Source organism: Leopardus geoffroyi, chromosome A1 (genome assembly GCF_018350155.1).
Source record: "Leopardus geoffroyi isolate Oge1 chromosome A1, O.geoffroyi_Oge1_pat1.0, whole genome shotgun sequence".
Lineage (NCBI taxonomy): Eukaryota > Metazoa > Chordata > Mammalia > Carnivora > Felidae > Leopardus > Leopardus geoffroyi.
The window spans coordinates 72211612-72226677 of NC_059326.1; the positions used below are offsets into that span (position 1 = coordinate 72211612).

The 15066-nt window shown below is 39.0% G+C and overlaps 1 protein-coding gene across 5 annotated transcripts in view; it reads right to left on the reverse strand.

Annotated features, from left to right (window-relative positions):
- The window catches only part of NALCN (sodium leak channel, non-selective), a 320527-nt gene that overhangs the window by 118089 nt on the left and 187372 nt on the right, over positions 1–15066 (reverse strand). For all 5 annotated transcript variants that reach the window (XM_045481393.1, XM_045481373.1, XM_045481362.1 and 2 more), the window contains one exon: positions 13003–13140. In XM_045481393.1, the coding sequence (XP_045337349.1) occupies positions 13003–13140 (138 nt within the window). The remainder of the gene's footprint in view (positions 1–13002; positions 13141–15066) is intronic.

A 15066-nucleotide genomic window follows, 5' to 3' on the forward strand; every position in this document is an offset into this window, starting at 1 on the left:
GAGGACACACAAGCAGCCTAAAGAGAGGTCCATGTGGTGATAAACTGAAGCCTCCCACCATGTGAGTGATCCATCTTGGAAACTGGTCCTCCAGCTCTTGTCAAGTTGTTGTTCAACTGCAGCCCCATCAACATTTTGACTCCAAATTCATGAGACATTCCGAGCTAGAATCACTCAGTTCAGCCTGTTCCAGATTCCTGACCCATAGAAAAAGTGAGAAATAAATGTTTATTGCTGTAAGCTCTTAAATTGTTCATAACTTATTATACAGCAATAAATAACTAATGCACTCATGAATTTTAATAGTATTGAAAAAAATGCTCACATTACAACATTAAATAACAGTATACATGGTAGAAGTGCAACAAGAAACAAAGAAGAACAATAGAGAAAATGCTAGAAGGAGGCACTTTAGAGATGTTAATGATGCCTGCTTTTGTGAAAAACAGTCTTTCCCCTTTTCTTTGTATTTCACCACATTTCACAAACTTAAAAAAAAGCATATGCTTCTTTTTTGGAATGGGTAAATTAAAGTAAAAGAAGGCAACAAAAAAGTAGAATTTTTAAAAATATTTAATATTTAGTCCCTTTTCAAGTTTGAATTCTCTAAAGTTCCACATTCATTTGATAATCTTTTTCATCCCTAATTTATGTTCCTCCTTTCAATTTCCCTCTTAAGAAATTATTCCCATCTGTTAATATTGGAGGGTTAAGCAAGAAGGTAAAAAAGTTAAGGCAATTCAGTCATGACTTTTAAGTACCAGAGAGATTTATTATGCAAAATTTAATAGCTAGCTCTTTTCCAAGTTCCATGGGTATATAACAAGGAGAAAAAAGCTTCCAAATATTATTAAATTTTGACAGTGTATGCTTGGCTTGGGAGAAGTGCCAATATATTTCTATTTAAAAGCCATGTCCTTTGGGATCCTACCAGAACTTAAAGAAGATACAGAATCATCCAGATGACAGATTTTTACTGATGTCACCATGTCTGCCACACCATGGGCATCTGGGCACACATATATTAGTCCTTCTCTAACCAGACATTATTCTCAACAGGACCATTCATAGTTCCCTTGAAGTGTAGTCCCCTTGCCTGACCTTGATATTCTCATCAACAGCAATATCAGAGGAGGAATCTACCTTCCCCTACAATCTCACTCCAAATTCAGAGATGTCCACCAGAAGGTCTCCTGCCTCGAGGAAGTGCCATCCTTCACCATTGCTATTTCTCATCGGGCACTTATGCAGGCGCTGCTGTGTCTAATTTAACCAGTTTTCCTATCTCCCCACTAAAGGACAAACACGAATCTAAAAAGAAAAAAAATTTCCTCCATGATAAAAGTGACTGTTCTCCTTCCTTTTCTTAGAGCATTTCCTCTAGAAAACACGACTTTGTAGATTCTTCGCCTCCCCCTTTGATGTATACACAGCACTTATTTTACAACCCAAGAATGGTTTTCTTGGGAGGGGGGTGACCTCTTTGATATATAAACACTAGCCAAACAGCACCCTATCTATCATTCCCTTCTCCCTTCTTCTGGAGCAGGGCAGGGGGGCGGGGAGCGATGGGAGTGTCACTTAGCAACCTGGCTCCACATTCCAAAAGTACCTACTTGTCTTGAAGAGATGAGAAGTTTTCTTTTTCTTCTAGATAAAGGTAATTAGCTACCACAGATGGCCACCCCAATTACCAGGTGAATTTAGGGGGAACTCTATTTAATAAATGATCCTGTCAAGTCTTCTTATGTGAGGCCTAACTATTTTCATCTTGAGAACACAGATGTAATATATATACAAGGTGAAATTGCTTTGTCTTTGTGGTCTCTTTAGTGGGTTGCCTGTGATGCCCACTGCCGTCTGGCTTAGTGATTATTCAATAATAAAACTGTTTTCTTTCTTGTCTACCTTGATGGAGATGTTTTCTGGGTTGGCAGGATATTTTATTTTTAATGATTTTCCTAACACCAGACAGATGGCAGGCTACTTAAGGACAGTGAGGTTATGTTATTCGATTAAATTCGACAAGCAGTTGATTGGGCTCCATCGATGTGTCAGACACTGCCTGGTCAGGAATATAAATATGATATTGAGCTCACTGCTATGAGGTTCACAGTTCAACTGGGCTGCTGTAGGTGGGCAGCCTGGGAGAAAGAGCACTGTGGTGGGAGACCTCAGTTAGCGACCAGACACTGAGTTTCAGGGCCCTTGTCTGTGAAATATTATGGATAAAACAACAAAAGCTCAACGAATTGCAGCTATCGCTTTTTCTGTTTAATCTTCTCCCAACAACCCTGTGGTTTGGTGCAGCCTGTATGAAAATATACAGTCATAAACTTAGATATGCAAAAACTAAAATAATTTTCTTGATATTTCTACACATGAATTGAATTTAGTCCATAAACCCTCCATTTGTGCTGATGGCTGAAAGCTGCATCTTGCTATATCAATTCAATTTAGTCTTTCAAAACTCAGTTACGTTTGAATAAATATTCCTTTTGTTGGTCGAAGGTCAATGATGTGCTTCTCATCAGGTCTGGTCCACTGTGGCCATGTGGCCTGTCCTCTGTCCACCTCCAGGGACAGTGATAGTGCTTATTTTGGGGGCCTCTGCTGAGTTGGTCACCACCTCAGCTCCTGCAGCTCCTACTAAGATCTGAATCTCAGTGACACCCCTTGTGTTAATTTCCTAGGGCTGCTGTAATGAGTTGTACAAGCTTAGTGGCTAGAAACAACATAAGTGTATTCTATGATTGTTCTGGAGGCCATTGTCCAAAATCAGATTGTCAGCAGGAACACGCTCCCTCTAGAGACTCCAGGGGAGGGTGAACCTTGCCTTCCATCTTCCAGTGGTGCCAGGTGCTAGTTAGCTTGTGATGGCATCGCTCCAGCCTCCACCTCTGTCTTCATGTGGTCTTCTCTTTCTTCCTGTGTCTTGTCCCTATTTTATTTCTCGTAGGGACACTTGTCATTGGATTTAGGACTCACCTGGATAATCTAGGATGTCTCATGTCAAGAACCTTAATTTAATTACATCTGCAAAGGCCCTTTTTCCAAATAAGGCCAAACTCACAGGTCTGGGAGTCAGGATGTGGATGTATCTTTTTGGGGGTCTCCATTTATGCCATTCTACTCTCCATCTAGTCTCCAGCTTGGGACATTGCTCTTACACTAATGCTATTCCTATGCACTGGCTCTCAACTCTCAGGAAAGCTGAGAAGTTCTTCCATTCCAGGTGGGAACAGAGAGAGATTTGTTTCTGAGGCTCTCTCAGGCCTCCCCTCTCTTCCCAGAACTTCCCAGACCTCCAACTCTGTGCAGGCCACCCCTTGTCCATGCAGGGCCTCCAGCAAGGTTACCTCTTGCCAAGTTCTGGTGAGAAGTGGGGGCCAAGTCATGGATGCTGAACACGCCCAGGTTGGCACCACTACTGCTGCTGCCCCTGAGTGTGGCTGCTGCCCTCTGCTGCACCCCCCTGCTTCCCTCAAGCTCCATCCTGGAAAATGTCATTCCTTGTCAGAAAGGAGGAATGTGAAGCAAAGTTGGAGCAGGGGTTGAGAGTGAGGCTCATACCAATGTGAAGACTGACGACCAGAAACTAAGCCCAATCAGAGTATCACACATTTAGTTCTGTGCCATCTGAGCATTTAGATTTCTGAGAGCTGATCTGGGACAATAGGCCTCGGTGCGTCTTCTGAGTGCTACTTATTTAAGATTGTGAGGCACTGATAAGGTCCAACCCTGTGCTACCAAGATATCAAGATACTAAGGAGAAAAGATGATTTTGGCAGGAAGAGAATTATGAGAACGGATTTCCAGGTGGCATGAGCAAAGACAAGGCCTTGGGAACATGTGGCTTATTAGGGGATGGGTGAGCAGTTAAGTATCACAGAGCACTGCCACCAGAGGCCAGAGAGGTAGGATGGAGGGGTGGCAGTTGGCCCAAATGCCACCAAGGGAGGCTGGGAGGTTGGCAGGTATGAGAGGGAGGCTGTAATAATCACTAAGTGATGACATTTGCTTCCTCTCTGTTAAATTTGTCCTCCCAAATGTAATTTTTAATGCATAATGTAGTTATTTTAAATTGGTTCATTGAAACAGTAACCACACAGCATAAAGTACAGTTTGACAAAGGGCTATTAAATATATAAGGTTTCGGAGCGCCTGGGTGGCTCAGTCGGTTGGGTGTCCGACTTTGGCTCAGGTCACGATCTCATGGTTTGTGGGTTCGAGCCCCGTGTCAGGCTCTGTGCTGACAGCTCGGAGCCTAGAGCCTGCTTCGGATTCTGTGTCTCCCTCTCTCTCTGCCCCTCCCCCACTTGGGCTCTGTCTCTCTCTTGCTCTCTCAAAAATAAATAAAATGTAAAAAAAAAAAATTAAATATATAAGGTTTCCCATGTAGCTGGGAGTTTGGCTTTCAAGGTAGAGAGAAGGCAAGACTCCAAAAGGAAATGGTTTGGCTTTGCTAGCAAACTCGACGAAAGGGCTCTGAGGATTGAAAGGCCCACACCCACAGGACGCAGCAGCTGGGAGGGGTTTGGACAACAAATTCAAGAATAATGTAAAAGAAAGTTGAAAGCTTGCTTTCAACTGTCATTAAACCTAAGTTCATTCAACTAATATCTTTGTTTAGGTGTTGCTGCTTAATTAACCTGACAACATGATGGCGCATGCAGAATCTGTATTGAAAAATCTGTGTGGAGCTCTCATTTCCTCCCAAAACTCCATTTGGATACGGACTTTTAGCCTGGTCCTTGTTGCCAAGCACTGTGATAAGGTGGCACCTTGGCACTTAGAGTGAGAGGTGACCGACGACGTCTGGCTTTGATTGCCTGTTTGGAATGGAAACAGAAGGTGCAGGAGAGGCAGGGCTGAGCTGTGGCCGATTGCAAGGAGGTGAGAATTACTTTGTGGTTCTTTTCTCAGACTCAACTAAGGTGGCAATAACCACTGTGATAAAGAAATAGAAGTGAAGAGAGGGTGGCAGCTCGGCTCCTGTTTTATTTAATTCACGTTGTCAGTGAGACACTCTTTTCCTACAGACCCGGTGCTGTGCACAGTTGGGCTGAGTGGGACGCTGATCTGGTGTAGGCTATTCCAAAACCCCAACCCCTCCACCGCCCTGACAAAGTCATAGGAATGGGGGACAAATCCTAGTTCTGAAAGCAAGAACAGTTCCCAGTTCTCCCAGTTTCCTTTCGCACTTTTTTGTTCTGTTTTTATAGAAAGCTGAGGTGATGCTTATCGGAATCTGAACCCATTACATTGACGTCTGAATCTTATTTTCAGTCAGTGTTTACCCACAGGCGCCACATGTGCTGTGCCAAAGGGTTTTCTGTAGCCAATATGTGTGATTCACAGGTGTATATTAAAATGTTATTGCTAGAATAAATAGGTTTTTTACAGGGACTTACCACATTGATTCACAAGAGCTTCCTCATTTCCATGGAACGCTTTTATCTTTACACTTGGCCAGTTCTAAATTATTCAATTAACCTGCTCTGCTTTATTTACTTTTTTTAAAAATATTTGGATTTACATAATACTTGAATTTATAATGTGGCACAGAATACTACATCACAATTTTTCTGAATGATGTACTTTCAGGGGCAAAAGAGGCTAATGGTCTATCCTTTCATTTTCTCTTGAGCTTTGTTAGGGCACACATATACTTTCAACACAGTGGTATTTAATTTGTTCAATGCTTTAGAAAAAGAAGTTCAGCTGTATATTTTTAGGCATTGGCTACTAGTCACTTTTTAACAGAGCTATATAACTTTCCATTATATTAATAAGCAACACAAACAACACATTTGTTCTACTATGTAATATACAACTGATGTAATACATGTACCTCCTTATTTATGAGCAATACTGATACACTACAAATCACCAATTTCAATGAAAAAGTGTAGAATAACTATTAAAATATCACAGGTACCAAATTCTTCTAGTTTGCTCAAGATATTTTTAGCATTGACAATACATTTAGTGGGGAAAATGCCATATTAAATCTCTGGGGGGCCATCCAATTTCGTTCCTAGAATTTTTATGAATGACATACTAACATACTAGTGAGATTTTTGACCTTCTAGCTTAGTGGATTTCAAAGCATCCATTTCTGGGTTCAATATGGCTCCTGTCCCAGTGTCTTAACAGGTGTTCAGCTACCATTAAATCCTATGGCCTCTCTATCCTTCTCTAACTGCTGTTCTCACTCCTTACATTGTACTGAAAAAGCCAGATTCTCCTGAGCTAAGGGTTTGCTAGGTATTTGCTATGTTTTAAGTTTTATACATTCAACCATAGACAATTAATCTGTTTTCCTTCCTTTTACCCAGAACACATTTTAGCACAATTTGACAAATTACGGAAGCAGGTGTGTTCCCCAGTATCGTTATTGCCTCCAGTTTTCTTGTGACAAGACCATTTTGCCCAGCACAACAAGGTTCTCCTCTACTGAAGACTCAACTTTTGGGTCAGCATGACTCAGACTACTGAAAGTCATGGTTTATTTTGAAAGAGGGTGGCCTTACCATTTTTTGAGTGGGTTTTCTTGGCTGAGAATGTCTACCTCTATTTTGCATTCTCTCTAACTCTGCATATAGTCCTGTCCTTGTCCTCCAAATCTTCCCCGTTCCCTTCCCACTTCTTCAAAGTTAACTTGTACTGCTTTCTTTTCCTTCTGATGCAGCTTAACAATAGCCCATTAGCTGAAATGTCACCTTTAGTTTTATTTCTCTCTCTACAATGAGCTTTATTAATAATTCCTTTTTAAAAATTATTTTCAAGCATACAACAGGAGCACAGCAGGCATCCGGTCAACACCCCATAATCCCGTGTTTTTCTTTTTCCTTTTTACCATTTAGAATCACACTATCCTAAGTTGTCTCACAAGCTGTGTTGGAAACAATCTCGTTTTTTATACAGGTCAACAAAAAGTCAAATGCAATCAGAGCAATGTAAAATGGGGTATGTTCAACACAGATGCACTTTTAAATGAATTCTATAAAATCAAGTTATTTAATTTACACTTTGGAATGCCATTTTTGTCAGCAAAATATGACTATTCTCAGAAAAGTGCCACTACAGAAGCAAAATCAAGAGATTGCAGTGTTAATTTAAGCACTTCAAAGGTAACAAAAAGACTATCCACAATGAACGCTTAATTACATTTTCTCTCTTTCAGTATTCACATCACAGGGCTTTCCTTTGAAACAATAATAAAGGGAAAAACACTGAGCAAAAAAAAAAAAAATAGAGTCTTTCAACTGGGTAAGTCTTCAATAGCCCTTATCGCCTAATCATTGGCAAAAGTGGGGGGTTGGGGGGGGAGACGAATTTCACAAGCACTGGGCAAACCGCAATCAGTCAGGACAGAAATACAGAATAAATACCTGGTGGATGAGAGAGACATTTTAAAGAGACAATAGATAATGGTTATGAATATGCATTTGCTATACACTTAAGCTTGATTTTCATTGTGGGCTGACAAATTGGTGCCCCCAGGGGGCGATGGAATAGCCTGCTGTTTTTTATTCCAGAACAAACTGCAGCCAAACATTTTTTTTTTTTCTTATTTTGCTGCCTGGCATATGCCTGTCCTTGAAAAGACTAAATCAGGGACTCCCTGGCTTGTGCAGCACGACTTGGCCAGTGTGGATAAAAAACAAATCAGAGCTTGTATATTTATGTGGACTTTTTTTTTTTCATTTGGATTAAAATACTTTGTAGTATTTTGCAAAAAGAAGCATACAATTAAAGAAAAATGCTCATTTTAATTAAGTTCAAGCCTAAAGACAGGCTTATGGAATGATTTTAACTTGTGTTTGGATTTTAAGGGGATGTGATGCATATTTCACACAGGCCTAGGGCCTCCATCCACATATTTTATCTGTCAATCCACAGACTGTCTCCAGCTGTTTTACTGCCAATATTGTAACTATTTCAGCTCAGGTAGGGCTGGAATGAGGGGGAATCAGAAGTATTATGTGGGCCCTAATAGAAGGCAAGCCACAGCCTTTTATCACTTGCATCAGTAGGTCTTAAATCACAGGTTTTATTTGTTTGTTGGTTGGCTGGTTGGTCTGTGTTTACTTGTCCTACTTCTGTCCTAGGTATAGACTCAAAAAGGGGAGGGATTGAGCTCTTTGCCAAGCTGGCCAGGATGTAGGTTAGTACTTAGACATAGCAGTTGAGATTCAGGAAAACTGGGCTAAATCAGATTGGGCTAACATTGTAGAGCCTGTCATAGTGACTGTGGGTTGGAGGATGTCCAGAAAAGCAGAGCAACTGCTGATCATGTTTTAGGCAAAATCTCAAGTGAACTGGCAAAGTGACTTTGGTCCCAAGACTTTTTGGGTAGTATAGTATGAAAGGGACACTCAGATTTCATGTCTTGTGGAGTGCCTTCTTTCAGTGAATTAATTAGCTCTCATTTAAAAAAAAATCATTTATAGGGGCGCCTGGGAGGCTTGGTCGGTTTTGGTTTCGTCCAGATCATGATCTTGTGGTTCATGGGTTCGAGCTCCACACTGGACTCCATGCTGACAGTGCAGAGTCTGCTTGGGATTCTCTCTCTCTTTCTCTGTCTCTGTCTCTGTCTCTCTAGCTTGCTCTGTCTCTCTCAAGATAAATAAATAAACTTAAAAAAATTAAAAACATTAAAAAAATCATTTATAAATTTAAAAAATCTGAGTAGTTGTCCTTTTGGCTTTAGATTTCATAATCAGAGAACCCAACCAAATATCTCAAAGCTTAAAACACTTCACATAAATCTGGTTAAGAAAAACCTTTGAGTTTTCTTGCAGCAATGTATTTTATCTGGCTCACACTATATACAAGCAGTACGTTAAGATTCCTTAAAGACCAGAAATTTAAAACAATTAGAAGACAGAGGAGAATATTTTTCCCACATCAGGGTGGGAAAGAATTTCCTAAGCATGAATCCAGAATAAATATTGACCGTAAGTGAAAAACGGATGGTTTTGACCATGTCAAAATATAATGTCAAAAGCCATCAGAGACAAATTGAAATAACAAAATGCTGCCTAACAGAGGAAATTTGCAACTCCTACAGCAGTCACGGGACTACTATCCCACAGGATATGTAGTACTCCGACAAATGCATTCTAAAAAGACCAACTAGCTTTTAGAAAAATAGGTAAAGCTTACAATATGATTGGGTGGGTCACAAACATGGCCAGTAAGCATATGAAGAAGTGCTCCCTTATCAACAACTACTGAAATGCAAAAATGCAAGCTAAAGGCCAAGTGATACTACCATCCAACTCATCAGACTGTCATAATCTTAAGCCTAACCACGTCAACTATACATGAGGAAGGAAGAACATGGGGTTCTCAACTGTGGCACTTGGGAGGGTGAGCTAGTATAGCTTGCCCATTGAACAGGGCTCAGCAAGTGTCAGGTCCCTACAGTGAATATTTTAGGTTTTGAGGGCCGAGAGGCAACACTGATGATGTTCTATGCGTACTTATATAGTAATTTTAAAATGCACAAACCACTCCTGTGAATTGCTCAAGGGCTGTATAAATAAAGCCTGTGGGCCAGATTTGATATATGGGCTTGCAGACCGATGCTATAGAGCCATCTGGGCAGGATCCAGGATCTGGAGTTCTATTTTCTGGCATATAACCTAGAGAAACACTCACACAAGTGGACACAATGTATACACGTATTAGTTGCAACATTGTGAGGGCAAAACATTGGAATACAACTTAAATATCCACCAGGAAGGACTGATAAACAAATATGACAGTCAGTCATATTCCATATATTCATGATTATATATACTAATGAACTTTATGTACATTAGGATAAAAAGATTTCAAAAACAGTATTTGGGGAATGTGTGTGGAGTTTGATCCCATTTACCCTGAAAATTGCTGCTACTAATGATCTTAAGGAGAGAAACAATGATCAAATATGACTTGGCCTCAGCATGCTGTGTGGCCATAGCAGTGAGAAGAGTGTACAGGGACATGCCTCCCAGGGACAGCCATCAGGGCACTGGAGCATAGCTTCTCAACTGGAAAATTAATATAAATCTTAAAAATTAATGGTATAAACTGTTTGTAGGTTATAACCTTAAATTTAAAACATTACATATTTTTGATGGATACATATATATGTGGGAAACTACTTCATTTCATGGATTTTTAGACACACGTTTATTTTTACATTTCAACAGTCTAAAACTGGCATGCAACTTATCTATGTGTGTTTGGTTTAATTGTTGTTTCTTGTTAATGTTAGCCAAAATAAGAGTCTTCCTATAGTTAATAGCATGTTAAATCCAGCAAAATATTATTTAAAACTGGACGATAGATTCATACCAAATACATCCCAGTCGTTATCTGGGAGACATGGTGTGGCAGAAGAAGGAAACATTAAGGCAGAGAAGGACTTGGTCTAGGAATGGGCATCAGATGCTTTAAATTGATCAGTAATACTTTACTTCTATAAATTAAAAGCATCTGAACATATTAAATGTTTAGCCTTTATTAATGTATAGCTTTAAATGCACACAACATCTTATCTAAACTCAGTGTTGGTGATAGCTGTGATCGCCCTCTTATCCCATGGCTAAAACATCCCCCAAAATACAGCTCCCATGTAGATGGCATCTTGGAAAGTAGGTATGTGGGGCATCGTTACCCTCATTTTCAGATACAACACAACAGAGAGGTAAGAGAAGTCTGATTCTTCCCAAGTCACACATCCAGTGACCAGTGGAGCTAAAACTTGAATCTAGACTTCGAAGGTTGTACTTTCGCACCTGATTTACCAAAATGCCCTCATTGCTTTACAGATTTGAGAAAGATAATGAATAAAAGAAGAAACTGTTTCAATTTATAGTTTTAACTTAGAACCACTTTTTGAAAATCACAATGGAAAAATTATAATAAATATTTTGGGCAGATACTTCAAGCAGCAGAGTTACATATGGGTTTTCCAGATGTGCTCTGTGGATTCCCAGGGGTGCAGGTGAACCTCGGAAGTCCTTGGAAGTGCCTCAGTGTTCCACTGTTGATGGTATGTTTTTGGCCCCATAAGGAAAATTCAGACTGCCCAAGAAGTCTACATACAAGATTCAGTATTTTATTTCATTATCTCAGTGATCTTAGTACTTAGTGATCTCTGTAGTTCAATTTTTGAAAAAAAAAAAAAATTGGTTTGGTATAAACAGTTTACTAGGCCGAATCATTTTTCTTCTTGCTTTCGTATTGTGTGAGACTTTCACTAAAGGATCAAATTTGTGTGAAACATCTGCCATGAGGATAGCAAACAAATATATTGTTTTAATAGAAGAACAATTAGATTATTACTATACATAGATGATTTCAATCATATCTATCCTACCTTTAACTATGATCAATAGTCTCCAAGCTATTCCATAGTTATAAAGAAACTTAAACAGAGTAGGTACTTAATAAACATTAGTTGAATTGACAAATGGGTGTGTGGATGGATGAATGAATGGATGGATGGATGAATGAGATAAACTTAAAGGTCCCAGAAGACAGGATGCAAAGCCCTCAGGGCCAATGTCATGAGGCGCAGGCAGATTTGGCTCTGGAAACCAGGCCTCCATTCCTTCTGCAGAAGGTTCTTTCCTTTTGTGCATATTTTAAAAGTCACCACATGTAAAAAATGCCAAAACTATTTCTATGTGGTTCTACAGTTTGAACCTAAAATGTTACACCATGTAACAATGTATCCCTATACACTCTTTGACCTATGTGCTCCCTTTCAAAAGAAAGGTTCTGCCTATAGCAAATGCAACCTTGAACACATCTAGTTTCTGAAGCACCTATTTAGTTCACATTTAGAATTGGAAGGAATCTTAGTGCCCATCTGTAATTTGTCTTATTTTAGTGACTCTTGGAGAGAGGTTTGATTCCAGGAAGACATTTTCAGTGATAATGCTAAACTTCACAATTGTAGGAAATAACAACGTAGCTGCCTGACCACAGGCTATGAGACCAGGAAGACATGGGAACATCCTGGGTCTAGCATTTACACTGTACATGATGTTGCGTGTGTTACTTAACTCCTCTGAGCCTCAGTTTCATCATCTGTAAAGCGGGAACACTGCCTACCTTGGTTGTTCCAAATATTAGGAATGAAATTATGAAACATTCTGCTTTTTTGCAACAGCAGGGCTTTTTGTTTTTTGTTTTTTTAATTTCATGTGTTTCTGATAAAGGATAACATTTTGGGTCCTTACACTAGAACTTTTAACATAATAGATCTTAAGTTTGCTTCTTAAATATACACACATTTATTATAAGGGGATGTACTTTGGCCATTAGAAAGATCTGAGAATTACATCCCTTACTATATCAAGGCCATATTTCACAACCTTTTTCTTTCTGTTTAATGCACATGCATTGAAAAGAAAATTCTCCTTGTGTGATAGAAGTCAACTTTTCCCGGGTTTTGGTATTTTGTTTTCATGATGCTTTTTGCAATATTTGTGACTCAGTGTTTTAATTTTTCCCATGTGTTTCTTTCAGCCACACAGCCCAGAAACACAGAGCTGACTTCTAACTGCACCCTAGGGTCAAGGTCTTCAGTTTAATCTCAGCTTTGGAATGGAAGTAGTGAAACTAAAGAGTGTGTCCCTACCTGATAAATAACAATAATAGCAGCAGCAATAATAATGACATAGTTCTGGGAACACTTAGAGATGGTTAACCATGTACTTGAATACGGGATTTCCATTATGTTTTATCTCGTGTTCCCTCAGGCAGACACTGGCGTATCGGATGGAGCCCTCCTCTTACTCAAATTTGGAATCTAGTTCCTCAAGCAGTTGGAGTCATAGAAATTTAGACTGGAAGAGACCTCATGTGGCCGGATTACTTTACACTGGTTCTCTGACTCTCGTTTTGACATTGAAAAGAGGCCACAGAAACCGGTTGATGCTTACCCCACTACGGTACTAAGATATAATTGACAAGAAATGCTAAACTCACCAGAGTGGCAAAGAGGTGATAGAGAATGAAATAGATGGCTACCACAGGTGCCCACATGTGTCCCACAGCATTTAGGGTTTGGTCCATTACGTCTACCCATCCTTCCTGGGTGAGGATCTGGAACATGGACATAAACGCCTATGGAGGAAGAGAATGGAGGCATTAAACACCAGTTCAGGCTTGCATGCAGTTTAAAACTAGTTTGTGGTGTTTGAGGACTTCGATCTCAATATTATTGATTTTTATCTGATTGATTGGGAGAACAGCCTTAATTCCACAGAGGGGAAAGAGCTGAGAATTAAAGATCCTTAAAGCCTGATATCTAACTATTCAGTGTGGAAAACTAAAATAATCACCCTGAATTATTATTAATAATAATTACCCTGAATTAATATTAGCCTTGTTGGTGGTAAACACTGTTGAGAAAATAAAATAAAATAAAAAGACATCTTTTTATTTGACTTTTTTTTTCCTCTAAGCAAGCTAACGAGTTGCTGAACATTTCCTACAAATAAATGTATTTTTTTTCTGTTGCTAAGTGCAACAGCGAATTGCATTTGATTGTCTACAGGCATATGAGAATAATAGCCTTGATTTTACTTTTATAGTACCCATCCATCAAATTATTTCAGTTATATTAAAAACACAAGACTCATTAAAAAAGAAACATTTCTAAATGGTATTACCATACCAAGAGACTTAATAAAGACAAACATAGTTTCATGATTTTATTTATTATTTTCAGGGTGCATACTCAAGACCATGAAAGAGGCCAAGACCTAAATAAATAAAAAAAAAATGAATAAATAAATAAAATAGAGCATTCCCACAAAATCTAGCCAAGCTAAAAGACTCATACTTTCTCTGCAAAGACTTTGGCTAGTTCTATTCTTACAAGTTTTTCTTATTAAATATATGATTATATGTACATCTCTGACTCGTGTATCTTACATACATTAGTGAACAATAAATGCTTCTTAATGAGGATTTATTATGATGATGATGATGTCTGGAGAAAGTGACAATTGTAATCCAGTGACTCTTTAAAAATGTCTTTATAGGCTTTAGTACAATGAAGATGTAAATTGGATTCTCAGATTCCAAGAAATAAGGTCCAGGATAATACAAACATGGACAGGCCCAAGATAAAAAGCCCTGTTACACTGATAGGATCTTAGAGACAAAATGAACCCTACAGAAAATCTACTCTGTCCTTTTTTTTTTTTTTAGAAGATAAGGAAAATGAGGCTTAAAGATGATTGGTGATTAGCTCAAAGTCACTCTATTAATGTGTGGCAGTAACAAGTACCACTGAGTCATTATGACTCCAAAGTAAGTTCTTTTCCAAGCATTGCAGTCCATGTTCAGTGAGGTCTTGAATCTACTAGTTTCCAGGCTGCCCCCCACACAGTACACACTCTTAGCAGTTTCCTTTCCTAGGGACACTTAAATTTTAACTGTTTTAGAAGTACGACATTCAATGCCCAGCACATAGCGGACCCATTTGAACAAAGGAGCAATTAATTGGTAAGTGATTCTTTTACTAGGAGATAAGTTTTTCCACCTATCCTTTGTCTATATGTGAAACACTTAACATCTCCTTGAGTTAATTTTTTATAACCTCATTACCTACAACGTGTTTTGTTCATGTAAGCATGAAGTAGGCTCTTATTGATGCTTGAACTCAGCATCGCCAAGGACAGACAATATAATACTTTCTTTGCCAGGGCGTCTAAGAGAATATTCGTCCTAACTCATCCGAAAAATGCTTCAGATTTTGCAGTGCGTCATTTAACTTCTTAAGAATGCCAAAACTTATTGAGGACATTACTTTTTCCCTCTGTGTGTGTTTCTGTCACATATTTATTACATCCAAAGACAAGGAACACAAATTTCAAAGACAATTCACATAAAAATATCAGACTGCTGTATTTTCTTCAATGAAGACGTCACCAATGTGAAAGTGTGTGTACATCCTCAAGACTCAACAGCACAAGGGGAAGAGTCAACACATCTACCAGTATAAACAGAATTTCACCCGACATGAATTCCTTTCCCCCAAAA